Source organism: Rattus rattus, chromosome 3, assembly GCF_011064425.1.
Source record: "Rattus rattus isolate New Zealand chromosome 3, Rrattus_CSIRO_v1, whole genome shotgun sequence".
NCBI classification, from domain to species: Eukaryota; Metazoa; Chordata; class Mammalia; order Rodentia; family Muridae; genus Rattus; species Rattus rattus.
Genome location: NC_046156.1, coordinates 89,614,715 through 89,642,046, shown reverse-complemented (window position 1 = coordinate 89,642,046; position 27,332 = coordinate 89,614,715). Strand labels below are relative to the sequence as shown.

The 27,332-nt window shown below is 42.5% G+C and overlaps 1 protein-coding gene across 1 annotated transcript in view; it reads right to left on the bottom strand.

The window, feature by feature from the left end:
* The window catches only part of Veph1 (ventricular zone expressed PH domain containing 1), a 773,456-nt gene that overhangs the window by 27,018 nt on the left and 719,106 nt on the right, over positions 1–27,332 (bottom strand). Inside the window, exon 12 of the mRNA XM_032898283.1 lies at positions 5,886–6,003. Within this exon, the coding sequence (XP_032754174.1) occupies positions 5,886–6,003 (118 nt within the window). The remainder of the gene's footprint in view (positions 1–5,885; positions 6,004–27,332) is intronic.

The window sequence follows — 27,332 nt, the reverse complement described above, 5'->3', positions numbered from 1 at the left end:
ATGTTAAGGAACACATCGAGAAGAGTGCAGGATCTTTCTCATAGGAGGCTCCTGGCTCTAACCAGATTGTGGATCCCTTCTAAAGCAGAGGCTCGGCACCATCTTCACCCTTCCGTCTCCAGGCATCAGGTAGAAGACACATCGCCCATGCAAAAGGCACACTCTGCATACGTGAATGAATGAATTAGGCCGACTGTTTACGCCCACAGCCTAGCTGTTCATTTGTATGTCTTAGTCATCTTTCACGTCTGAATTTAAGAGCAACAAGAGCACAAATGCCACCTCCCTGAAGAAAACACTTGGCTGCCAGATTATGCTAGACCATTTGCTTAGATCGAATATATAATTTATATGCCTATATAAAAAGAAGATGAAATCAACAACATATATAAACTCCCCAGGGACTCACGAATGGGAGAATAACAGTTTAGAAGAGGATTTCTCTCTGTCTCAAATCCCCTTTCATGCAGTCCAAGGAAATGAGAAAAGGAATTCAAACGTGCCGAAGTTTTCAGGGCCAAACATTTTGATCCAATATGTTTCTGCTGTAAAGTATTTGGCCTTGTAAGGGCTTTTATCATTCTGTGTTCCCAGTCTGTGCTTCACGGTGGGAAAAACAAATAAGACGGCGATGTGCAAAATGTTCTTTTCAAATGTGTGGCAGTGAATTTGAGAAAATACATATTAAAGGAATGCCTTGTACCATTCAGCCCCCTTTCCGGGGCCTCCTTCAGTCAGGCTGGCTCAGAATGTATTGAATTAAGGAGTTAGCTCACTTGGAGTGAACACTCCGAAGAGCCCCCTCAGAGCCACCTAAGAGAGGTAGGTACCTTATTGATTGTACCATGCTCTCAAATGAAGCATCTTTGATGCTCTGTCTTTTTGTATATGTGTGGTACATCTTTAATTATGACATTTAAAAATGGAGGTGTTCAATTCTCCAATTCCTTATATGCTTGAATTAACTTAAAACAAAACAAAACAAAACAAAACAAAACAAAAACAACCCTGAGGTGTTCACTCTGGTATGGCCTTAATCCAGACTCTGTAATCAGCCCACAATCTGTGTGCATCACGAATGCCCCATCCTTCCCTGCCAGCTTCAACCTTCTGCACCCCTTCCTCCAGGTAATGCATTTCAATTGGTACTGCTCTGTGAGCCCCTAGCATCTTTGGTCAAAGAAACACTGTGTCTTGTTTTGTTTTATGTTTTAAGATTTAGCCTTAACATCTTGGCAGTTAACAGGAGGACAGACTTGCCACAATGGTTGCCTTTAAGATGATAAAATCAATAAAATTCTCACATTGGAGGAGAAGGTCCCAGAGATGCACCATTGACTTGAATTTGTTGTTTTGCCTAGATGAAAGCAGGCATCTGGCATGCATAGCAAGGTGCTTTGCTTGTATTCACTCACAGTTACTTTTAGTCAGTGTCTTGGTTAGGACTTTACTGCTGAAGTAGACACCATGAGCAAGACAAATCTTTTAAGGACAACATTTAATTGGGGCTGGCTTACAGGTTCAGCGGTTCAGTCCATTATCATCAAGGCGGGAGCATGGCAGCATCCAGGCAGTCATGGTGCTGGATACTGAGAGCTCTACATCTTCATCTGAAGGCTGCTAGCAGAATACTGGTTTCCAGATAGCTTGGATGAGGGTCTTGAAGCCCATGCCCAGAATGACACACCTACTGCAACAGGGCCAGACCTTCTAATAGAGCTACTCCCTGGCTCCCATAGGCTTGTTCAACATATGAGTCTATGGGGGCCATACCTAAACATAGCACAATGCAAAATACATTTAGTCCAACTTCAAAAGTTCCTATAGTCTACAGCAGTCTCAACAATGTTGAAAGTCCAAAGTTCAAAGTCTCTTCTGGGATTCATCTGACCAATCACTTAACTATAATCCCCAAAGCAAGTCAGGAAACCAGATGGGCAAACTCCAAACTCTGCATTTCCATGTCTGATGTCAAAGCAGTTTTTATATCTCCAACCCCCTTTTCATCTTTGTTGATTGCAACAAACTTCTTTCTCCTGGGCTGGTTCTACTCCCTGTTAGTAGCTTTCCTCAGCAGATAAACCACAGTTCTGGCATTTTGAACATCTGGGGTCTCCAAGGTAACTTCAATGTTATTGCTTCTTGTTTCAATGTCTGGGATATACCCATGCTCTTCTGGGTCCTCCAAAGGGCTGGTGTCACTTCTCCATCTCTGTCCTCTGTAGCACACTGATTCATTCCACTGTCACTCTTTTTTGGTGATCATCTCAAGATATTGGCATTTCCAATACACTGGGGTCTTCTACTGCAGCTAGGCTTCACCAATAGCCTCTCATAGACTGTCTTCATAGTGCCAAACCTCAACTCCTTTGCATGACCTCTTCAGTCCTGGGCCATCAACTGCAACTGAGGCTGTACTTTCACCAGTGATCTTTCATGGCCTCTCATAGTGCCAAGACTCTGCTGCTCTTCATGACCCCTTCGTGTCTTCAAATCTGGTACCATCTGTGTGACTTTTATACATTACTAAGTCCAGCTGAAGCACAAGGTACAATCTTGGTTATCTCTGGAACACAACTTCTTTTGCACTCAGAAAATATTTCCCAGAAGATTTCACCTCAGTGGTGCTGGTCTCTTCTTTTTTTTTTTTTTTTTTTTTTTTTTTTTTTTTTTTTTTTTTTTTTTGAGCTGGGGACCGAACCCAGGGCCTTGCGCTTCCCTAGGTAAGCGCTCTACCACTGAGCTAAATCCCCAGCCCTCTTCTTGATCATTGCTAATTTCTTAGCTCCAGCTAGCCAGCATCAATTGTCTCAGTCATCCCTTTTATTCTGGACTTTTAAAGCCAAAGCCACATGGCCAAAGATGCCAAGTTCTGTTGCTTGCTGGGGCTGGAACATACCCCTTCTCCCCCCTTCTTCTATTATCAGCTTTCTGTTTTCTAAACCCCTCACTGCCTAAGCTTGTCTGTCTGGAACTTGCTCTGTAGATTGACCTTGAACTCAGAGATTTGCATGGCTGTCTTCTAAGCACTGGGTCCACCAAGCCTGCGCTTAAGTTTTCCTTCACCTAGAACTTGTTCTGTTCTAGGCTGGCCTTGAACTCAGAGATCCATGTGGCTTTGCCTCCTGGGATTAAAGACTTGTACTGTCATGCATGTGCCTAAACTTAGCTGGGTGGGATCTTGCCCCAAAGTCACTACTCCCTTAATTTAGTTTAATGACCTTGAGGATTCAGCTCCATTTCACATCCTGGAGCCCTTTTAATACTTGAACCATGTATTTTATATTTTTCCTTTCTAAACTTGCTATGCTTGTTCAAAATGTTCTTCATGAGACTTAACTAGAGAAAAAGTCTCTGCTGGGCTTTTTTGCAGACTTCCTTTGTCAACACAATTAATAGAAATCTCTTTAGCTTTGGATAGACTCTTCAGATAACGGCAAAAAGCAGCCACATCATTCTTCACCAAAATATCACAAGAACAGTCTCTGGGCCACATATTAAAATTTTTCTCCTCTGAAAGCTCTAGAGCCAGGGTACACAGTTCAAATCATGCTTAGCAACAAAGCCTTCCATATTCCTACCAGGATGTCCATTAGCCTCACTTAAAACATTCTACTGCTTTCCAAATCCAGAGTTCCAAAGTCCACATTCTTCTAAACAAAAGCGTGGTCAGGCCTATTGCAGACATACCCCAATTGCTAGTTGCAATTTCTGTCTTTTTTCCCCCTCCCCATATAATAATTTTTATTGTTTTTTACTTTACATCCCAATGGAAGCTTCCCCTCCCCTCTTCCTCCCACATCCTCCCCTCCTCTCACTCTACTTAGAAAAGGGAATATCCCATGAATATCGACCAGCCTTGACATAGCAAGTTGCAGCAAGACTAGGCACATTTTCTTCTATCAAGGCTAAGACAAGAAAGCCCAGTTAGTGGAAAGGGATCCAAAGGCAGATAATGTAGTCAGAGGCAGCCCCTGCTCCAGCTTTAGATGTCACATGAAGACCCAGCTGCACAACTGTTACACATGTGCAGAGGGCCTAGATCCAGCCCATGCGTGCTCTCTGGTTGGGGGTTTAGTATCTATGAGCCCTTGTGTGCCAGTTAGTTGATTTTGTAGGTTTTCTCACGGTATCCTCGACCCCTCTGGCTTCTTCCTCCCCCTCTTCCACAGGATTCCCCAAGCTTCACTTAAGGTTTGGATGTGGGTCTCTGCATCTGTTTCCATCAGTTGATGGGTAAAGCCTCTCTGATGATGGTTATGCTAGGCACCTGTCTGCAACTATAGCAGAATATCATTAATACTGTCAGGGTGGGCTCCCTCTCATGATATTGGGTCTCAAGTTGGGCCAGACATTGGTTAATCCTTCCTTCAAATTCTGCTCCATATTTTATCCCTGCACATCTTGTTGTCATAGGGAAATTGTGGGTCTAAGGTTTTGTGGCTGGGTTGATATCTGAGTCCCTCCATTGGAAGTCTTGACTGGTTATAGGTGATGGCTTTAGGTGGAGTCTGTATTATGAAGTTTCTGCACAAGAATTCCATTATTCTGACCTTATCACTCAATCATGTATCCCCTATATTCTATAAAACCTATTGACTTCATTATCATTTAGTATATTTTCAAATTACACAGGCTACACGATTGAGATTTCTTGCTACATATTTGTCCATGACATCAAAATCACAAATGAAAAGTTGGACCCATCTTTCTTGCCCAATCCCATTCACTTTTCCTTTGTACTTCAGATCTGTAACTCAGTACTTTCCTCAAATTTCTTCCCTTGCTCTGCTGAGTGCAGTTGTCTTTCTCCTCCAGGGCCTCAAAGATTGCCTGCGTCCGCCATCTTGGAGCTGCCCCTAATTTCTGTCTTAGTGTTTTACTGCTGTGAACAGACACCATGACCAAAGCGACTCTTATAAGAACAACATTTAATTGGGGCTGGCTTACAGGTTCAGGGGTTCAGTCCATTATTATTAAGGTGGCAACATGGCAGCATCCGGGCAAGCATGGTGCAGGAGGAGCTGAGAGTTCTACATTTTCATTTGACGGCTGCTAACAGGATACTGACTTCTAGGCAGCTAGGATGAAGGTCTTAAAGCCCATGCCTACAATGACACACCTACTCTAACAAGGTTACCCCTATTCCAACAGGGCCACACCTTCTAAAAGTGCCACTCCCTGGGCTGAGCATACACAAGCCATCACAGTCAGTCCTTGGGCAGCAGAAAAGATGAGGGATGGTGAATGAGGGTAGCAACTGGTTGTTGTCAGTAAACAGGGTTCATTCACCAAGCAGCATCATAGGGAATGCTACACGGCAATATGGACTGGGTACTCAGTCCTTTGTTTAGTGCGGCCTCAGTTCATTGAGGCTCTGGAAAATAGCTAGACAGAATGTTTGTTTTCTTTAATCCTCAGATACTTTCAGAGTAAGATGTACCCTCATTCCTCCCTCCCTCCTTCTTTTTTCCTTCCTTCCATCATTTTTTGTTTCTCCCTTCTCTCTTCCTCCTTTAAAATAATACTGAGAGTGACCCTAGGTGTTTACACTTGCTGTGCAAACGCTCTACCACAAATTCAGCCCAGTCTTGTTTTCTTGAGGTCAGAGGTCAAAGATGCCTTGCTCTCTTTTCTGACACACTCTCTCTCCTCTCTAGAATCTTGCCACATTTTTTTTTTTTTAAAAAAAACATAACCATTCCACTGGGATACCTTTCTTAGTATGAGGTGGATATCAGACACTACTCTAAATTAGTACAACATGGATTATTTATCAAGAAGAAGGCCAATAAGAGCCACTGGGCTCACAGATTCCTGTAAACTGGGGTATGGGGGTTGGGGGGAGGCATAACTGGTTCTCTGTGACAAGTGGGACCACTCACCGGTTGCCTTTTCGGGGTTGTTACACATGAAGCATTGCCATGCCCCTGCTGTTTCGCTGAAGCCAAACACGTCAAAGAAACGCACTTCTTCCAGATGGAGCTGAAGCTGGTCCAGATCCTGTTTGAGGGACACAAAGCACAAAGAGAGTAAGCATGCCTGCCTGCTACAGAGCGTCTGACAGCAGAGAGAGGAGGTGTGGAGCTGGTGTGGTGACGCTGGGACCAAGGGACCGTTGGAAGGGACTTCTCTTGGCTACCTTGGAGAGGAACACTTAGCTCAGACTCTTCCAGGGGATAGCTCTTCACTGTAGTGTGAGGGAGCCTAGGCTTGGGGTGCAGGGGGAGACATCAAGACATGAAGTGGCCCAGAAGAAGCTCCGAAAAGTCTGTAAAGAAAGGGCGTCTGAGTGTCTGTGTTTGAAGGACATGCTGCTGAAGAAATGGCTATGTATTTACATTGCATATAAAATTGAGAACTACATGGGTATTATTTACACCCCAAACATTGCTTTCATAAGGTTGGCCTTTTACAGAGTGATGGACAGTCCAGGGGTGGGCTCATTTGCTTTCATCTCCAGTACTGAATAGCCCGGTTTATCTTAGATCTATATGCAGATATTGTTTTCTATTCCACAATGCAGCTCTGTTGGTTTTAGTGGGAAATCATCTCTGGATTCTTTTGTCAGCAAAGTAGCCATGTTTTGAGTAGTTGAGTGGAATTTGACATACTGAGATGGCTCATTTTTAGGTGGCCTGTGGCACGCCGCCATGCCAGTGTGCTCTTACTTAGGAGGGAAGGCAGAGAGGGCTGTGAGAAGATGAAAAGCCGTTAGCCCAACCAAGTGAAAAATTTCTCCTGTCCTTGAGGAGGCCTTTTCTGTTATGTACCCATCACTTGTGCTATCAGGCAGCAGGACCGCACTCTAAAGAGCTGATCCTTCTAAGAAGGGGGTGCCTTCTTGCTGGCCTTGTACATATCTCTTCAACCTACGTTGTGTGTGAGCATTGGTGTACTGTGACTTCACTTTCTTGCCTTTGGTTCTGTACTTTTATCTTTCCTACTTATTGTGATAACTCTTAGCTCTCGGAAAGGCCAGGTGCTGTTTGTGACGTTTGCATGGCTTCAGATGAACCTAGTAGAGAATGGGTGATGGGTTACCCAAATTCCACCCGGAGTCACCGATGCTCCATTTGTTGACACAGATGCTAAGCACGGTAGACTCTGAGCAGTTTGAAGAACTCAGTTGTTGGGGATTTGATTTGTGCTTACACGGGAATTCACATGTCCACTGTTGGTCTCTGCCAACAGTTGGTTTTTTGACTGGTCAATAAAGAGCCAGTGGCCAGTGGCCAATTTATGGGGAGGTATGACTTTGAGGATCCCTGGAGAGAAAACACAGTGCAGGGAGAAAGGAATCGCCAGGGCAGAAGGAAGGAAGAAGATACAAACATGAAAACTGTGGAAGACAGAGACCCAATCATGTAAGAATCAGGGAAAAGCGGCCCCAGGGGCCACTCCCTTGATTGGGTCTGGGTTAGCAGAGATAAAGTATAGATTTGAGAAAGTAATAACTTAAGAATATCAAAGGGGAGAGTGCGTTAGCCGCAGGGAGGTTTATAAGTGGCCCAGTCATTGAGCTAGCTAAGGCATATTAAAAAATAAAGGTCGCGTGTGCATTTCTTTCATTTGTGAATCCAGAGCTTTAGGGTGGGTGTGGAGTCACACTCACACCTGCCAGGAGCACAGAGCGGATATAAATATTCACTGATTCACTCAGTCTTCTTTGATAACAGTTGCATCCCCAGTATCGAGTATGGCACTGGGAATAGAGTAGTGTTATTGGTTTGTAGGTGCGATATAAATCCCATTTGCTGAAGAACCATATGAAAGGTACAGTGGCAATCTAAGATTGTCTTAGAGAACACCTTCATGCTCACCAGAAGATAAACGCAATGAGCACAGGGATTTTGTTTGTTGAATTGGATGTTTGAAACCTCAGCCTCTGAAAGTGCTTGTCACACAAATACACACTAAACACATCTAATGAAAACCACAGATCAGGCCTTTCCATGTCTTTATTAAGACAACTGTGCTTTACAATCTGGGATAAGACATTTTGAAAGCTTAACATGCTGAATATAAAATTTTGGGTTCCTAATATCAGAGGCCTTTCAATAGGCTGGGCACGTGTGTATGCACGTGCAACACACACATGTGCATGCACATACACAAACACACATGTAAATATATAAGAATGAATTCTGTTTTAAAAAATGATTTAGAATGTGTTCATTAGAAAAAAAGGAAACTTCTTCTTATTTTTTTTTAAAGAATATTCCCCAAGATAAAGACCAAAGAAGCACCTGGGAGCTTTATAGGTTTCAAAGGATGAAATCCATATTAAAATTTATGGGGAGAAAGCAGATGTTCATAAATATCTGTTTCAAAACTGCAAGGTCTCTGAAGTCTGTCCTTGGCCATCGGCATGCAGATCAGCCTTTGTTTTTTACACAATTAAAGAGCGGTTCTTCATTCCCCACAAACACTACTAGCAAACAAAGGACTTAACACATAGGGCCCCCTTTATTTTTCCTGTTCAGAGACCAGGAGTGTCCCAGGTTGTTGCCTATAATCCACACTTGCTTTGGCAAAAAGTTACTTGAGAAGTTTAAGACAGATGGTGAGCTACATCCCAGTGCTCACTCTCTGAAGCCAAGAGCAGGCTTAGCCCTTCGGAGGATTTAGGTGTTATGCGAAGGGATCCGAGCGAGGAAGATGGATCTTAGTTACAGGAACTATTGAAGTTGGCAGGAACAGGCAACTTTAAACAGACAGATGAAACACATGTAATTTCAAGTGTCTGTGGAAAATCAAATTAAATCAGTCACAAAACAAGCCAGTACAGACCACCAGAGGTACGTTCTGGGCCTGTACTTCTTAAATGTGCTTAGGGTCATTTTTTCCCACTTATTTTTACCCTTTTAAGTCCTTAGTTTTGCCCAAAAACTGATATACAGCCACTTCTTCTCTTCAACTTCCCGTTTCATATTCTTCAAAACAAGAGAACTAAAATTGATTTAGAAAATTACAAACATTTTTTAGATACCTAGACTACAGGTATCTCATTATATTGTATATCATTATACAATAGTTCCTATCTAATCTCCATAAAATACCCTTTCCGGGTATTTCAGTTTTAGTGGGATTGTGGCAGACGGAGATTAAGATGATCTAGCAGTAATTTTCATCTCATCGTGTCCGCCTGCTTGTATCATCATGCACATTGAGTAGCCTATGTCTCTTTAGAGAATGGCAAAGATGACAGAATATCAATCTCATAGCACACACACACACACACACACACACACACACACACACACACACACACACACCACCTTACCATATTTAAGATCCTTCTTGCTAGCGTATACCTACAAAGGAAGGCTCTCCTACTGGCCTTGAAGAAACAAAAACTTTGAGGAAAACTATGAGTAGTTTCTAGTAGCTAGCAAGAGATTAAGAACTGTGTTTATGGGGTTGGGGATTTATCTCAGTGGTAGAGCACTTGCCTAGCAAGCACAAGGTCCTGGGTTTGGTCCCCAGCTCCGAAAAAAAAAAAAAAAAAGGAAAAAAAAAAAAAAGAACTGCGTTTGTATATAACAAAGACACGTGTTCCACTATGTTCATAGCAGCCTTATTTATAATAGCCAGAAGCTGGAAAGAACCCAGATGCCCTTCAACAGAGGAATGGATACAGAAAATGTGGTACATCTACACAATGGAATATTATTCAGCTATCAAAAACAATGACTTCATGAAATTCATAGGCAAATGGAGGGAACTGGAAAATATCATCCTGAGTGAGGTAACCCAATCACAGAAAAACACACATGGTATGCACTCATTGATAAGTGGTTATTAGCCCAAATGCTTGAATTACCCTAGATGCACAGAACACATGAAACTCAAGACAGATGATCAAAATATGAATGCTTCACTTCTTCTTTAAAAGGGGAACAAGAATACCCTTGGCAGGGAAGAGAGAGGCAAAGATTAAAACAGACACAGAAGGAACACCCATTCAGAGCCTGCCCCACATGTGGCCAATACATATACAGCCACCCAATTAGACAAGATGGATGAAGCAAAGAAGTGCAGGCCGACAGGAGCCGGATGTAGATCGTTCCTGAGAGACACAGCCAGAATACAGCAAATACAGAGGTGAATGCCAGCAGCAAACCCCTGAACTGAGAGCAGGACCCCTGTTGAAGGAATCAGAGAAAGGACTGGAAGAGCTTGAAGGGGCTCGAGACCCCATATGAACAACAATGCCAATCAACCAGAGCTTCCAGGGACTAAGCCACTACCCAAAGACTATACATGGACTGACCCTGGGCTCCAACCTCATAGGTAGCAATGAATATCCTAGTAAGAGCACCAGTGGAAGGGGAAGCCCTTGGTCCTGCTAAGACTGAACCCCCAGTGAACGTGATTGTTGGGGGGAGGGCGGTAATGGAGGGAGGATGGGGAGGGGAATACCCATATAGAAGGGGAGGGGTAGGGGTTAGGGGGATGTTGGCCCAGAAACCGGGAAAGGGAATAACAATCGAAATGTAAATAAGAAATACTCAAGTTAATAAAGAAAAAAAAAAGAAAAAAAAGAACTGTGTTTGTAACCATGTATAAATGGGATTTTTTGTTTGTTTTTGTTTTTCTGTTTTGCCAGCAACCTGGTCTTTTGGCTCTTCGCAAAGTGAAGAATAAGCCTCCCTGGAAGAGTCCGTTTCACAGGTACCTGTCAAATCAGGTCTCAGGAAAACCCCAGCGATAATGAAGCTCAAATTGCTTATGTGAATCTGGGAAAATTACATAATAACACCGGGAAACATGTTCTGAGAAGGATTTTTCTAACAATTGCCACTTAGTTAACACAGTTAAAAAGTCACTGGAGGGAAGATGGTCTCGTAAAACAGTTGTTTAGATAAGTTCGTCTCCAACTTTAGAAAAAAAGTAATAATGAAACTAAGAACTTGGAAAACCATAAAGAATCTTGTAAATCCACTTGGGGAAAAATAAATTAGGCAACAGGGAAAGATGAGTGGACATTTACAACACTATTTCATGATACTCTATAAAATTGTGTGTGTGTGTGTGTGTGTGTGTGTGTGAGTGTGTGTGTGAGTGTGTGTGAGTGTGTGTGTGTGGGTGTGTGTGTGTGTGTGTGTGTGTGTGTATGAGTGTGTGTGGTGTGTCTGTGTGGTGTGTGTGTGTGTGTGTGTGTGTTGTGTATGTGTGTGTGTGAGTATGTCTGGTGTGTGTGTGTGTGTGTGTGTGTGTGTGTGTGTATGTGTGTGTATGGGTAAAGTTGGGGGTAGAGGTGAAGGCATCCAAACAGCTTAGCTGGTAAAGACACTTGGGTAAAAGAACTTTCCACCACGCTTGCTGACCCGAGTTCAATCCCTGGTATCCAAGTGACAAGAGATAACTACTCCTTGAAGCTGTCCTCCAACTTCCATGTGTGTCCATGATGTGCACACCACCCCATCCTCCAAGTATATAAATAAATGTAGTATTTATTTGTAAAGTCTATAGTGGGCTACGAAACCCACATTGTGGTCTATATGTACTGAGAGAGGGTACTGTGGAAGAGTTTTCTAGAAATCAGCCAAAGCATACATCTGGAAGAGCTTTGGATCCTGGCACATTTGAGTTCTGTTCTAAAGCTCTCTGTGCACAGAAAGAAAACATGGGTTTGCCTCACGTGCTGTGTGTGCTTCTGGTTAGCAGGACTTCTAGCCTCAAAGCTCAAGTATCATATTAGAAATAGAAAAGTTTCAAGAAGTTCCCATACTCTTGCTCATTAATAAGGACTTCATGCCTTACTAGTTATTTCTAGAGTGCTCACTCTAGCTATATCCCAGTCCCAGGCGAAATTAGTTTATGGAGGGAATGTGATCAATAATTCATCTTTTTATTGGCCTATATTGGACAGGCATAAAGCAAGAAATACTATGTTGAATGCATAAATTAGCAAAAGGCATTTCAAGGAACGCTCCCCTTATAACTCAATTGTTTTATTCTTTCAGTTACTGGAAAATATGGCATTTGAGCTCAATTAATAAAATGTAGTGTCAGAGCAGCTGGTGTGTCGGAGATTATGGATAAAGGGGTGAAGGTGGCATAATTCTGCATTCCCAGAAAGTGGGACAGGACACTGGAAGATGCCTTCCGTGTGTGTGTGTGTGTGTGTGTGTGTGTGTGTGTGTGTGTGTGTGTGTGTGTTTTGTTGCTATAGGTCATCTTACCATGTGACATTTGACCCTCCACCTTATGAAAACTTTTTCATAGAAAGTCTGATTTTTACACTACTTTTGTCATTTTTGGAAATACAGTGACCAGTGCTTTGTCTACAGTATATTTCAATGAATTGTTATTTTACTAACTGAAGCATATAGATCTTATTTCTAATTTATATTAATGGCAACATTTGGGTTTTCTATTTCCATGTTTATTTGAGTATGTTCATTAAAGATTTACAAAGTACTTCCTTTTCCTTTTTAAGAAATGCCATGTTCCCCAGGCTGGCCTCAAACTCTTGTGTTCCAGAAATTCTGCCTCAGCCTCCTTAGCTGGTATGATAGGCACAGGCTACCATACTTACCTCAAGAACATTTCTTTGAACCTCTAATCTGGGAGCCGAGGATGGAGCTCAGTGATAAAGTAGTTGGTTAGAGTGTGCGAGGCCTTGTGCTTAATTTTTAACAATGCAAATATAGTACAACACAATGTAACCACATCTCTGAATTCATTTTATGTAACAAGTATTTAGAATAAAATCAGACAAGAAGGGTAGGGGTCTGAATCTGTCAGTGTGGCATGCTGGTTATTTTTAAGACAGTCAACTTCCCCAATTTATCAGTTCTCATTTGGCTTCAACCTCAGGAATCCTGGGAGACCTGTTATAGCATTATAGACAGCTTTCTTCTTTGACACTTCTCAACGAGCTTTCCAAGGTCTTCGGATGTGCACTGCCTGGAAAACTCTACACTTTTGGGAACAGATGCGAAGATGGCTGATATAGATTCCTCAAATGATTTGTATTTGAGGAATTTGTCAATTTCCTGGTACATCTGCTCATACATTCTCACAGTATTTGGTTTCATGTTACAAAGTACATGGTCTGTTTGCAAAAGCACACTTTTCATTTTAAAAATCAGAGACATCATTGTTTCAAACCCTGCAATATGGAAAAAAGAGATGAGTTGTGCAAACACTGGACCTCGTTTGGACATGAGTAAAACATTGTAGTGCTTGTGGAAGAAGGAGAGCTCCAGGTGACAGCAAGGGACCATTCCTGGCACGTGGGATTCAGTACAACATGGATGCCACATGTGAGATAGGTTCCATTGACTCTCATTTTTTCCACCCTAAATTAATAAGGGAAATCTAGGATTGCATGACCAATGAGGCCCCCATATTAGGCTTCCCACTATCAATAGCAACCACAGACTAGACTCAAATTCTTTGTGCCCTTCAGGATCCTGCGTCTGGCAGTTGTGACTCTGGCTAGGTCACCATGTAGCTGGATCAGAATGCCCATATTTGATTCATGTTAGAGAGTTCTTGAAACTCTTTTATCTAAGAACTAATGAAGATGTTAGAATATTTGGTTTAGTTCAAAAGACAAATCTACAAGTCCTCCTAGGGATAAGGCAAAAGACAATGTGATGGAGAATATAGGTTGGTGACATAAGAGTTTAAGTAAAAGAGTTTATGGAAAAGGTCACAGAGGTGTATGGGTCAAGTAGAAAATGAAGGTAGCAATTTGGGTCATGCTATAGAAGAACCTTTATCAGTGTTTGATAAACATGTATTTCTTCTTGTGTGTCCCAGGATGGCCTTGGATTTGTTATGTACCAGAGGATCATCTAAAACCTCTGGTCTACTTGCCACTGCCTTCCGAGTACTGGGATGATAGGAGTGCAGAACTATATGCAGGTTTATATGGTTCTGTGAGTGGAACCAGGAGCTGTACATGCAGGGCCAGTGCTCTGCCAAGAGACACATCCCTAGTCCCACACATCACTTCTTTATAAATCAAAATTATTTTAAAATTTATATCGTTAAAATCTGCTATATTTTATCATTGTGAAAACCAAGACAACAGATAGATTACCACTGTGTAAAACATCCAGAAAGCTTCGAGGTTGTTAGCATAGTGCTGGCAAAAATTTCTAGAAATACCAGCAAGCATTTCATGTTAACAGGGATGCTTTGAGCATCTTCTGTGTGGCACTGGACAGGCCCTTTGGAGGAAGCTGCTTTTCCCTCCTTTGGTAAGAAGGATTACTCAACCATGGGTATTACTCTGCTGGAAACAAGGTTCTTCTCTTACTTCCTGGTTGATTGATGGTCAGGAACTGAAATACATGAACCAATGAGGCCCAAACCTATTCAAATTACCACAGTGGGCTATGCTTTTCTGCATTAATCAATAATCGAGAGAATTTCACATAAACATGGGCACAGGTCAGTCCTGCCTAGGTAATTCCTTAACTGAAACTACCTCTTCCCGGGTGACTATTGATTGCATCCAGTTGACAATAAAAACTAGCCAGGACACCTACTGAGCAGCTCAGTGCTGTGGAACTTTGCATCCTTGGGCATGACATGGGCATTACTATCCTGAAATCAGAGCAGGAGTGATTACGTGAATGAACGTCTCCCGAGATTCTAGCCATTCATTTACTTACTCTGGCCTCTCCCAGTCCCCAGTTGCATATAATCCTGCCCAAACTGTGAATCTCAGGAGGAGCTAGAGTATAGAGAGATGGAAGGTTAACCAAAAGAGGTCTCCATGAAGCATCGTGGTCACACATGCTCCTGTAGAGGAGTATATATGTTCTTATGTATAAACCCAATAAACTCACTGGTCCCACTTGCTATAGTTGGGTGGAATGTTTCTTTAGGCTGATGGTGTCCTAACCAGGAAAGTCATATAACCACTATAGTGCCCAGTTGCCTGGTGTTGACCTTGATGATCTCTAGATCTCTAGGGTGTGCTGCTCGGTGACTCCAAGCAGCACAAGATAGTGTTTTACCATAGATTGCCCAAAATTCAATATTTGAATCATAATTTCTTTTTAAGGCATATTACTTTTATATGTCTAAGCAAGGTAGGCAGGAACTCTTAATGAACACACCTTTAAATATTCCTGGGTTTTTTTTTTAAGTTAAAAATTTGGGAGAAAGCTCAGTATTCCTGTCAGGTATTCTTATCCACCATCTTTGAGATGTAAGCTGAGCATCTCAAAGTGTTCCCGATCAGATTGTTAACCACCGAACACATATGTCATCATGACCTTGAGCTAGGCATGCTCAAAAATGTGACTGACACTTCTTCTTGAACTGAGCATTCTCAGGAAGGTGCACACCCCTAATGTGCTTTCCTAAGAATATGTGTGAACTCAGGACATTTAATCAAATTTTCACATCATCAGAAAATTGACAGACTTTAAGTGGAGCCACTGTGAGACAAGGCTCATTTATATAAATATTTACTCTTTGATTTGTATTTTGGGACCAATATAAATCATATATCAGTGTTCAGTAGCATTGTCACTCTTTATAAGTGGCATTATACTTCAGACTTCATTCCATTTGTTCCACTCAAGGTCTTTCCACGAGGGCCGGGGAGAAGTCTAGGTAAAGTGCTTGCTATACAAGTTTGAAGATCTGAATGTGAATCCTCAGAACTCATATAAAAGTCAGCAAAATGCTGTGTGTCTGTTACCCAGTGATGAGGGTTGGGCCAGAGACAGGTAGCTCTAGGATGGTCTCTGGCAAACCTTTCTAGCTGGGAGAGTGAAATCCAGCCTCTATGGGAGACTCTGTCCAAAAAAAGTAAGATGGAGGGTGAGAGATATTAATATTGGTTTGTCCATATGTGTAAGCAAAGGTGAGTGTACCCACTATAGGACAAACATGTATGTACACACACACACACATGGCTGGTTCTAGGACACTCTCCAGAATGGAATTTCTGGGTTATAAGGTGTTTATGTTAGACTATAGAGAAGATAAGTGTGTGTGTGTGTGTGTGTGTGTGTGTGTGTGTGTGTGTGTGTGTGTGTGTGTGTGTTCCTGCATAGTTAGGGCTTTCTGAGAATTTTTTTATGACTGACTAGAAAGTGAGACCCAGGGATTTATTTTCTTAGAAGTGTTTATGATTCAGTGTGGGGATGAGACCAAAGACCCTGGAGAGGTCCTTGTCTGTTTGGGTGTCCAGTAGGGACTTTGGTCTCATCTTTTCTCTGGAAAGAGTTATGTATATTAACGAAGGGCAAAAGTAAGAACCCAGGCCTCTTTCCAAGGAGGATAGATTCTTCCTTCCCTCCTGTTTGTTGTAAATGACCTCCCTACATAAAGGGCCAGAATCTCCTTTCAGGTTCTTGAGTGTGGTACAGACCCAATAATGTGTTGGATGACATCTGGTTCTCATTGTGTTGCCTCGGGGCTAACAACAGAAACCAAAGGGAACTGGCAAGGACATTTGCTCTCAGAAAATAATAATCTGCTCAACTCCAGAAACTTGGTTTCATGAGATATTAAACATTTTATATTATGCATATCCTTAATGTCATTGGGTTCTGCCAAAGCGCTTTCCAGAATGACCTTCAAGTTTACATTTCTACCAACTGAACACCAGGGTTCTTTTTCCACCTCGCAATTGGGAAGCCTTTTCTAGGCTCAGAGTTTTCTGGGAAAATAAGAATGCATGTTTTGTCTCATGTCTGAATAGGCTTTTGTGGACCGTAACTGCATGGGATCTGATTGTCTCAGGTGCTTGCAAGCGTCTGCAATGACTTCTTAAGTAGCTGCTTCTTAAAAACCAGCCACGCTTCTAGAAAGAACAGTCTGGTCTACAGAGTGAGGTCCAGTTTAACCAGTGCTACACAGAACAAGTTGTCTTGAAAAATAACAGAGTTGTTCATAAGGGGTCTCGAGCCCCTTCGAGCTCTTCCAGTTCTTTCTCTGATTCCTTCAATGGGGGTCCTGTTCTCAGTTCAGTGGTTTGCTGCTGGCATTCACCTCTGTATTTGCTGTATTCTGGCTGTGTCTCTCAGGAGCGATCTACATCCGGCTCCTGTCGGTCTGCACTTCTTTGCTTCATCCATCTTGTCTAATTGGGTGGCTGTATATGTATGGGCCACATGTGGGGCAGGCTCTGAATGGGTGTTCCTTCAGTATCTGTTTTAATCTTTGCCTCTCTCTTCCCTGCCAAGGGTATTCTTGTTCCCCCTTTTAAAAAAGGAGTGAAGCATTCACATTTTGATCATCTGTCTTGTTTCATGTGTTCTATGCATCTACCAACCTCATATTTTAATGTGTCTTATTATGTAACCCAATGCCAAGCAACCAGAGCTTCCAGGGACTAAGCCACTACCTAAAGACTATACATGGACTGACCCTGGACTCTGACCTCATAGGTAGCAATGAATATCCTAGTAAGAGCACCAGTGGAAGGGGAAGCCCTGGGTCCTGCTAAGACTGAACCCCCAGTGAACTAGATTGTTGGGGGAGGGCGGCAATGGGGGAGGATGGGGAGGGAACACCCATAAAGAAGGGGAGGGGGAGGGATTAGAGGGATGTTTGCCCGGAAACCGGGAAAGGGAATAACACTCGAAATGTAAATAAGAAATACTCAAGTTAATAAAAAATAAAAAAAAGAAAAATAACAGAGAACAACATCACAGAATGAATTATTTTGTTGCTGTTAACTACTTGAAGTTAACTACTTGAACAAAAAAAAATAAAGAAGATAAAACTGATTCTAGTGTGTCAAGAGATGGCTGAGCAGTTAAGAGTGCTGCTGCTCTTCCAGAAGAGCAGAGTTCGATTCCCAGAGTCCCCATTGGTCACTCTCTCCTGGAGTCCATTGACACCTGTACACATGTGACATGCATTCATAAACACACACACACACACACACACACAGAGAGAGAGAGAGAGAGAGAGAGAGAGAGAGAGAGAGACAGGGAGAGACAGAGAGACAGAGAGAGACAGAGCTTAAAAAACAAAATGATATCAGTGCTAACAGTACCCCTACAACTATGGGGAACACTCCTAAAACTCACCAGGCTTTCTGTAAGAAATGTTGCAAGCACACCCCACAAGTGGCAGAGTACATGAGGGGTAAAGATTCTCTGTACATCCAAGGCAAGCAGCATTATGACAGAAGCAAAGTAGCCTCAGGGGGTAGACTGAGTCTATCCTCAGCAAAAAGACTAAAACCACGAAGCAGTCAGTGTGTGTTGAGTCAAACTGCAGACTGAAGAGGATGCTGGCTATCCAGGGACAGCATTTCAAACTGGAAGGGGTAGGAGATAAAGGGCCATGGGTTCTTTAGACAGAAGGCCCTGCATCTATGCTTCTAGAATTCTAAATATCTTCTTTTAGTCATTCAACAGACAAAGCTCAGAGCTAAGCAAAAGCGAGGTAAGGTGATGGAGGCAGAAGCCTTTAGCAGGACGGCCACCATGTGGATAAGAACTGGATTCGGCTAAGGGTGATTTACACAATAGGCACTGATAGAGATGCTAAAATGGGAGGATCTACACGAATAAAGATACTTTAAACATTATTATTATGAGGATTAGTGAGTGGTGTATGTGCATAAGGGCATACATGCCCATATGTGGAGGTCAGAGAACTACTTCGTAGAGCTGTTTCTCATCTTCCCCTTGTGGGGATCTAATTCATATCACCAAGCTAAAAAGCCAAGCCCTTTACATTTTGAGCCATCTCACTGGCCCAGCAAGAAACATTTTAAAACAAAATGCTAAGTGTAGAATTAAAGCCCAAACAGTGGTATGAAAATACTTATGGATGCCACACAAGTCAGCCCCAGGAGAGCATCTCTGACCACCTCCTTTCGTAGAGGTTGATACTTGAAGCAACTATCAAAGAAAAATAAACATTTTCTTTCCTTCCTTCCTTCCTTCTTTCCTTCCTTCCTCCCTTCCTTCCTTCCTTCTTTCTTCCTTCCTTCCTTTCTTTCTATTATGTTTTATTGGATATTTTTTTCTTTACATTTCAAATGTTATTCTCTTTCCTGGTTTCCTGTCCATAAGCCTCCTATCCCATCCCCCCTCTCCCTTCTTCTATGAGGGTGTTCCCTCTTCCCAACCACCCCCCTTTTCCCACCTCCCTGTCCTGACATTCCCCTACACTGGGGAGTGGGGTCCAATCTTGGCAGGACCAAGGGCTTCTCCTTCCATTGGTGCCCAACAAGGCCATCCTCTGCTACATATGCAGCTGGAACCACGGGTCTGTCCATGTGTACTCTTTGGGTAGTGGTTTAGTCCCTGGAGCTCTGGTTGGTTGGTATTGTTGCTCTTATGGGACTGCAAACCCCTTCAGCTCCTTCAATCCTTTCTCTAACTCCTCCAATGGGGACCCTTTTCTCAGTTCAATGGTTTTGCTGTCAGGATTTGCCTCTGTATTTGTCATGCTCTGGCTGAGCTTCTCAGGTGACAGCTATATCAGGCTCTTGTCAGCATGCAGTTCTTGGCTTCATCAATAGTGTCTAGGTATGGTGACTGTATATATATGGGCTGGATCCCCAGGTAGGGCAGGCTGTGAATGGTCATTCCTTCAGTCTCTGCTCCAAACTTTGTCTCCATAAGATACACACACACACACACACACACACACACATATATATATGAGACAGAGAAGGTCCAGTGACTGCAGATGCTTAAGGAGTGATGGATGTGGTGTCAGATATCAGAGTCCATGGAGCTGGAGTTACAGGTGGCTCTGGATGAACAGATATGGCTTTGACTACAGAGTCATTTTCTCAAATTGAAGGCTTTACCTAGTTCTTCAACCTCAGAGACAAAGAAACAGGCACCAAATGCAAATTATTTCAAATGCATTCTTTTTGTCTTTCTTTAGAAAACAAAGCAGAGTTAATTCCACTCTTAGGTAGTAACAGAGAATGGATCGAATGACAAGGGGTTTACTTCTAGGGGTGGGGATGCACCAGTATAAAGGACAGATTTGGAGCAAGAGGATCAGAATTCACAACCCGCCATTCACCGGCATTCTCAAGAAATCATCCTTATCCCCTTGAGGCTACCAATGTGCCATTCCAATTGCATAATCCTGTGACCCCTGAACTTCAGGGAGGAGCTGCCACAGCAGTCATGAGTAATCATAATACTTTGAAAACTGTAGAGAAATAATAAAAGTATTGAAAATGTCTTCTAAAAATGAAGCCAAGCCTCTTTTCCATATATTAAAAAATAGTGCTTTGGATCTTTGAGCTAAATAAGCAGAAGCAATTTTTTTTTCTGTAAGGAATGACTTGCTTAAGAAACACTGATGCTAGGTGCCTGAGAAACATTTAATTTTTCTAAAAGCAAGACATAGTTATCTGACTGTTTTTGTTAGTTGGTCGTCAGATCTGGGAGCAGTGGAGGTAATGGGATGCCAACATGGAAGGATGTGAGGAACATGAATGTTTCAAGGGGCCGTAATGACACGCACATGGTTTGATGGGGCTGTAATGAGGCGGACAAATAGAAAAGCACACAGAGATATGCATCGGTGATGATGTAATGAGATGCATAAATGGATGAGGGTAATGACAAAGGCATGGGGGCATGATGCGATTTGTAAACGGGAGCTTTAAATGGGGAGGGTGGGAAGGGCGGCCCAAGATGAGAAGCAGAGGGAAAGGCTGCGGTGCTGTGCCTGAATGGAGGAACTAATCACATGTGCATGATGAGGAGGTAATGAGATAAGAATGAGGTGGGATAATGAAGTTCACAGATGGAGGGGTGTAATGAGCTGCGTGGAAGGGGTTGGGGGGGGGGAAGGCAACAAGCATAAAAGGAAGGATTTAATACCAAGAAGAAAGAGATGGCACAAAGAGATTCAGGGACTGAAAGGAGGTGCAGAGAAACGGGATGCTGGTGAAGAGATGGAAATAACAAGATGAGCCAATTAGCACTCTAATGAGATGCCAACATGAAAGGGCGCGGTGAGGTGTGTCCATTTAGGGAATAATTAGACACCCACACAGGACGGCTGTGAAGGACCCAGGTTCTGATGGGAGACACAGATCAGAGGATTTAGTTCTTACGAAGGCTGTGAAACCTGAAAAAAGAAAAAAAAATCTAGAGGAGGCCTCAGAGGTATTTAAATCAGAAAAGACACGACAAAGCAGGTGATTTGAAAAATAGCATCAAGGTTTGTTTGTGAAGAGATGGGTTTATGGCTGCCGTGTATAGGGCCCTGTTCTGGGCCAGGCACTCTTCTCCGTGTTTCAGAGACAATATACACACACTGCACCTCCCTATGAAGCCCATGATGGAAGGAGCACATTTCTAGTTTGAAAATATGAGCTGCCGTTCGGGGACTCCATCTGCATATTAACATATGGGTGGTGGATACGGGAGTGCGGTTAGCTGGATTACTACAGCCTTTGCCTCCATGTCCGTGTTTTGGAAGATCTGTGGCTGACCTCTATCAGGATCAACTAGTGTCCTGGTTACTTTTCTGTCACTGTGATAAGACACCCAAACCAAGGCAACTTAAAAAGGAAAACATTTAACTTGGGGCTCATGGTTGCAGAGGCTTACGGTCCATAGCCATCATGACAGGCAGTAAGGCAGTAGGCAGGCAGGGAGCTGGGACAGTAGCTGAGCGCTCACATCCTTACCTGAAAGTAGGAGACAAAGAGCTAACTGGAAATAGCCTGTGCTTTTGAAACATTAAAGTTCACCCCCAGTGACAAATCTCCTCCAACAAGACCACACCCTCCAATCCTTCCCAAGCAGTTCTACCAACTGGGGACCAAGTATTCAAGTATATGAGTCTACGGTGGCCATGCTCATTCAAATTGCCATACTTGGCTGAGATGCAGAGAAACAGTGACACACGTTCACTCCAGTGAGTGTGCCATTTGCAGAATCGGCATAAGCTTCAGGAACTGGTATTACTTTCTAGCTACTTTTTGTTTATTGGTTTTGTTTTGTTTTCTGTATCATAGGCTGGTCTTGAACCCCTTATGTAGCCAAGGACTATGTACCTTGGACTTCTGATCCTCCAGAGTGCTAAGATTTTAGGTGAGCAGCACCCTGCCTGTTGGTTTATCTGGTGCTGGGGATTGCCACAGGACCTCTTGCATGCTACCAGCTGAGCTCCAGCCTCGACCTGGCGTTAGACGTAGCATGGGGCGTACTCAGGGAGATCAGAGCTAGCTGGTGCTGACCTAATGCTGTCCTCAGTTCCAGGGAGAAGAAGGCTCTGTAAATGTGACACACTTGGGCTTACTACCAGGAACACGGTCTTGACAGGAGTCAGCAGATTCTATCTATACGAGGCATCAAGTGATTCCATGGACTGATGGTTAGCATGTAGGTTTTTTCCTCTCTTTTTAAGACAGGTCCTCTTTTAGGATTGATATTCAATAGAAACACTGAATATAAAATGTACTGAATTGAATATAAAATGTAATGAATTGAATATAAAAATGTACTGAAAATAACTAATTCTAAGAAATATTTATTTCCAGAATTTAAATAAAACAGAGCTCCTTCCATATTTGTATAATTGTTCCGAGCAAGGCTAGAAGTGTTCTTCGAATCATGTTTGCCAGTTCACAGGAAACTCAGGGTTCTAACGCTAAAAACAAATGCCACTGAGTTCTTTTTCCTCGTGTGTCTGTCATCGAGATGTGTAGATTGGCCCCATCTTTCAGGGACAAAGTAGAATTTACATCTTGAAATGAGTGTAAAATCCAAGTGAGTTCTCATATTTAGGTGCACAGGATCTAAACAAAACAAAACAAAACACAACAAAACAAGATGCTAATCCTTTGAGCCTTTTATAAAAAACCTTTTCAGGAGTGTTCTCAAAGGATTTTTTATTACAGAATAAGAGAATACAAGAAACACGTTTTGTTGCTTGTATGAAGTCTACCTTCATTTGTGACCAGGTGAGTGTACATGGGCACATGGGCATATGTGTGTGTCCATGGGCATGTCTCTGTGTCCACGCACTTGTGTATGGGGGTTTTATTTGTGTCCAAGGAGTAGGTAGAATCCAGAGTGTGCTCGGGAATGTTGTTTCTCAGGTGCTGTCTACTTCTACTTGGAGACAAAAGTCTCTCACTGCCCCAGCATTCCTCAAGTAGGCTATTCTCACTGGCTAGGCATCCTGGAGGGTCTGTCTACCTCTGCCTTCCCAGTGCTGGGATCACAAGCCTATGTTGCCATGCCCACTGTTTCAAAGGTGTGTTCTGAAAATTGAACTCGGGCTCACACACTTTTCCAATTAAACTATCTTTCCAGGACTGTGGTTTAGTTTTTACTGAGACATATTCAGATTGAGCAGTTTCCTTTTATAATGTATCTGGGCACAGATATGTTTTAGTTTATTTCTGAAAATAAAACTCATTTCCAAATGGTGACACTTTTTTTATTAAGTTCTATAATATATAGCCACAGCGGCTGTTGGGAAATGCAGACATCAATGGGAAGACCTCAGTCCGACAGCTTATGAGAGGCATAGAGGCATTAAAATGAAGTGATTCTTCAGTATGCTGAATGCTTTCCTGACATGTTTAAGGTTATGGGGACATGGCTGAGGGGATCATTTTGTCTGGAGGAGACTTTCAGAGGAGTTGTAATACCATAGCACTCCCTACCATTTATTGAGCTCTGACTATCAGCCACACACTTCCCAAGGATTTTGTACACATTGTCTCTTAAATCTATAACATCCCTGTGGTTTTCTGCAGTCTGCATGTAAAGAAGCTGAGGCACAAGGCAATAAAAGAGCGAGTAAGTAAATGCTAGGGGCAGGAGTCAGGCTTGGGTCCTATATGTTTTGTTATCAAACTATGATGGTGCATAAAGTCTGATTAGTGCCTAGTGCTTGCAAGAGCTTACATGCTACCCAAGAGAGCAGTGGGGAGATCTCTCTCTGTTCTCTTAAAGTAGAGAGACTTTATGCTTGTACTAATCACTTAGCAAGCAGTGCAAACCTCCATTGGGTTAGAGCAGACATTCCAGAGGGGCTGCATACCTCTGTTCCCTTAGGAATAGAGTTATTTTGTTAACTATTTGTGAAAGTTAAAAAAAAAATCCTTGGCTGATGCAGAACATCTGGCTGACTGTGAAGGAATGTTCATGACAGTAGTAAAATCGACATGCTTCATTATCAGCCTGGCTTGAGAAACACGGAGGAAATATGATATGATGATAGATCTGGATAGCAGGTAACTGAGAAGACACTTCTATGCTATCTTAGCAATAATTTAAAGCAAATGCACGGGATGAGAAAAGCATGTATGGACAGTGAGTAGATAGAAATGATAGTGTATTTTATTAGACTAGTGCAAGGATAACGGTGTTCTAAAGGGGATAAGAGTATTCAGAAACAGGGATGGTAAAACAACAGATCAGTGCATAACAATGAAAAGAATCTGTTTTTGGATGGTGAATAAACTGTCATTTAGTCAGATTCATTGTGGCTACAAAATCATATGTCACCGCTTAGCATAATGGCTCACAAGGACAGAATTGTTTAATAGGGACCCCGAAGGATAGCTGTCAAGGGAGAGGAGTAATACAGTTGAAGGCAGAGACAGTTTAGGGAGGCAGGAGTCAGGATCTGGCTGGATTTCCAAACTCAATGGTCCCAAAGGCATCCATTACAGGCATGCTGGGAGAAATGTCTAAGGGCTGCATTCTTCCTTTTAAAGATTCCTCACTTTCAAGCCTCTCTTCCTATGCCCATCATGTTAACTGCAGATGAATACGCGCTGGGCTGTGGTGGTGGAGCATTAGCCCGTTGATGCTGTGTACACCATGGTAAAACCTACCTGGTGTTAAGCTATGGCTTGCCCAACTACCTCACAATGCAAGCCCCATTTATACAGTGTGGCGAGAACATGTTGTGGCCAGGTAACTCTTCTACCCCTCTTCCCCAGTGCCTATCTTGCTAATCTTGACTGGGCTCATAATCTCTTGTGTGGTTGCTTTCAAAGTCAATTGCAGGGTATTTGCTGAGCCTGGGAGGAGAAGCAGAGGACTCTCAGGAAGAGAAACTCAGCCCAAATTCAGTATCTTCTCACTCAGAAAACAACGAATCCTCACCTCTGATCTAAAGACTATGCATGCATTTCCCAAACTGGTTTGCAGGTAAGCACATACTTTCCTTTCAGTAGTTTGAACTTTTAATTTTGGGCCGTGTCTTTACCTTTTATCGTTTCAAAACTGCATCTTTCTTAGCTGGAGACCCAATGAACTTCAGCACCCGACCGGCTGATCATAGCTGGACAAACAGCCTAGATCCAACTGGGTGCTCCTCAGTGCCCAGCAGCCCCATTACATTCCTTCGGGATTTTCCTCTGTGGCTGAGTGATAGTTTATCACATGCACATGCGCATATGTGCAGGCATACACAAACATATTTTCTTCATTCTCCCTTTTAGTTCTGACAAACCAGCCTGCCTCCATTTCAAGCTCAAAAGCCATCTTATAGTAAAGAAAAAACAGACGCCTTCCTGTTTGTGATTACATCTGCTTCTATAGGACTGGGCTATGCTTCACCTGTAGCCTTAATTACAAATGATTCTGTATTGCTGTTTCAAGAAAGGGAAAACATGTGTTTGTTCCAAATAAACATTTTGCTACCTTTGTCTCAAAAGGTTGTTATGACTACTTGTTGTTATGACTACCGTTATGTTCAACTTGCAATCATGTCTTAGTTTCAGAAGGTCTTTAAGACTAGCTTGCTATGCTTATGTTTTGTCCCTGTAAGCCCCCTTTGCCCACCAGATTTTTCACTTGGAAACCTCTTAACCCTAGGTTATAAAATCCTTGTCTTCCCCACATTTTATGGTGGCCTCTTGTAACCCACTTTAGGAGGATGCAGCCCATGTATAGTAAATAAAAAAGTGTGCTTTAATTAATTGCTTGATTTAATTGATTTGGCCCTGATGGTTTGGTCAATAATCTTTCTCCCCCATTTTTGGGATCCACAGTTCCTAGCTGTAGCCCTCATTTTCTTTATCCCTTAATCCGGATGAGTGACATAACTTCTTCATATGGGCACTTATTCACAACCCCTTTCATGATCCCACAAACCGGATATTGTGGATAGGGCAGCAACAACACAGGGCAGAAATCTCCAGGTAGACTGACATCACTTCCTCTGGTGATACACCCAGACGCCGGAGAGCAGAGTCCTATGGAAAATCTAGCTTTAGTTTTCAGAGGAGTGTCCCTACTGCTTCTCTTAATTCTGCCAATCTGTGTTCCCACCAATGGTGCCTAGGAGTCACCTTTTCTCCATACCCTATCCCGAATATAACTTTCATCTTTGAACCTAGGTGAGATGATATCTTCTTGTAGTTTTGATTTGCATTTCCCCGATAGTTAAAGACATTGTGTATTTTACCCTTTTATTATTATTTTTTCTTTTTTTCAGAGCTGGGGACCGAACCTAGGGCCTTGCGCTTGCTAGGCAAGCACTCTACCACTGAGCTAAATCCCCAACCCAGCATTTTACCCTTTTAAATTGTTATCATATTAAATTTTTTCTTTTCAGGGCTGGTTAGATGGCTCCATGAGTAAAGGAATTCCCTCTAAGTCTTATCCCCTGAGTTCAATCCTTAGAATCTACATGGTAGAAGGAGAAAAGCGATTCTGATAATTGTACTCTGATCTACCTATGTACCCTGTGACATGTTCTCTCCCCTCCAAAAAAATGTGATAAAACTTTAAAAACATATTTTGAACATGTTTTACAATAAAAGCACACTGAAGGTGTGCTCACAAGTATGTTTTTGTTGATTGTTCTAAATGGGACATTTGATAAATTTGGAGGAGAAGTTCTAATATATCAAATGTTCCCCTCCTCTCCCTCCTCCTCTCTGTCCTCCCTTTCCCACTCCCTGCCTCCTCCTCCCCACCTCCTCATTATTTTGGTTTTTAGTTTCAGGGCCTTTGCAAAACATTAGTCAGGAAAGCTTGCCTGAAATCCATTAGAGGTTAGTAATTTGTACATTTTATTGAAGGTGCAATTTCATTTGTGGCCAAAGTAGTAAGGTGTGTTAGCACACACCTGTGATCTCAGAACACGGTATACGGAGTCAGGAGCATCAGAAGTTCAAGGACAGTCTCAGCTAAATAAATCTGGAACCAGCCTGTGAGCTACAGTCGAAGGCAAAGAACAAAACATATTTAAAACCCTAAGTTTGATTGCTTTATACAGGTACACATTAAAGTTTACTTAAAGAAAATCCACTAACATAGGTGAAGTCTATTATAAAGTGATTTTATTAAGGGGAAGGAAAATCAATGGATTTATTGAAGGAATGAAGACCTCCACGGAGCACCTGGAGAGCGCTGTTAGTAATTCCATTC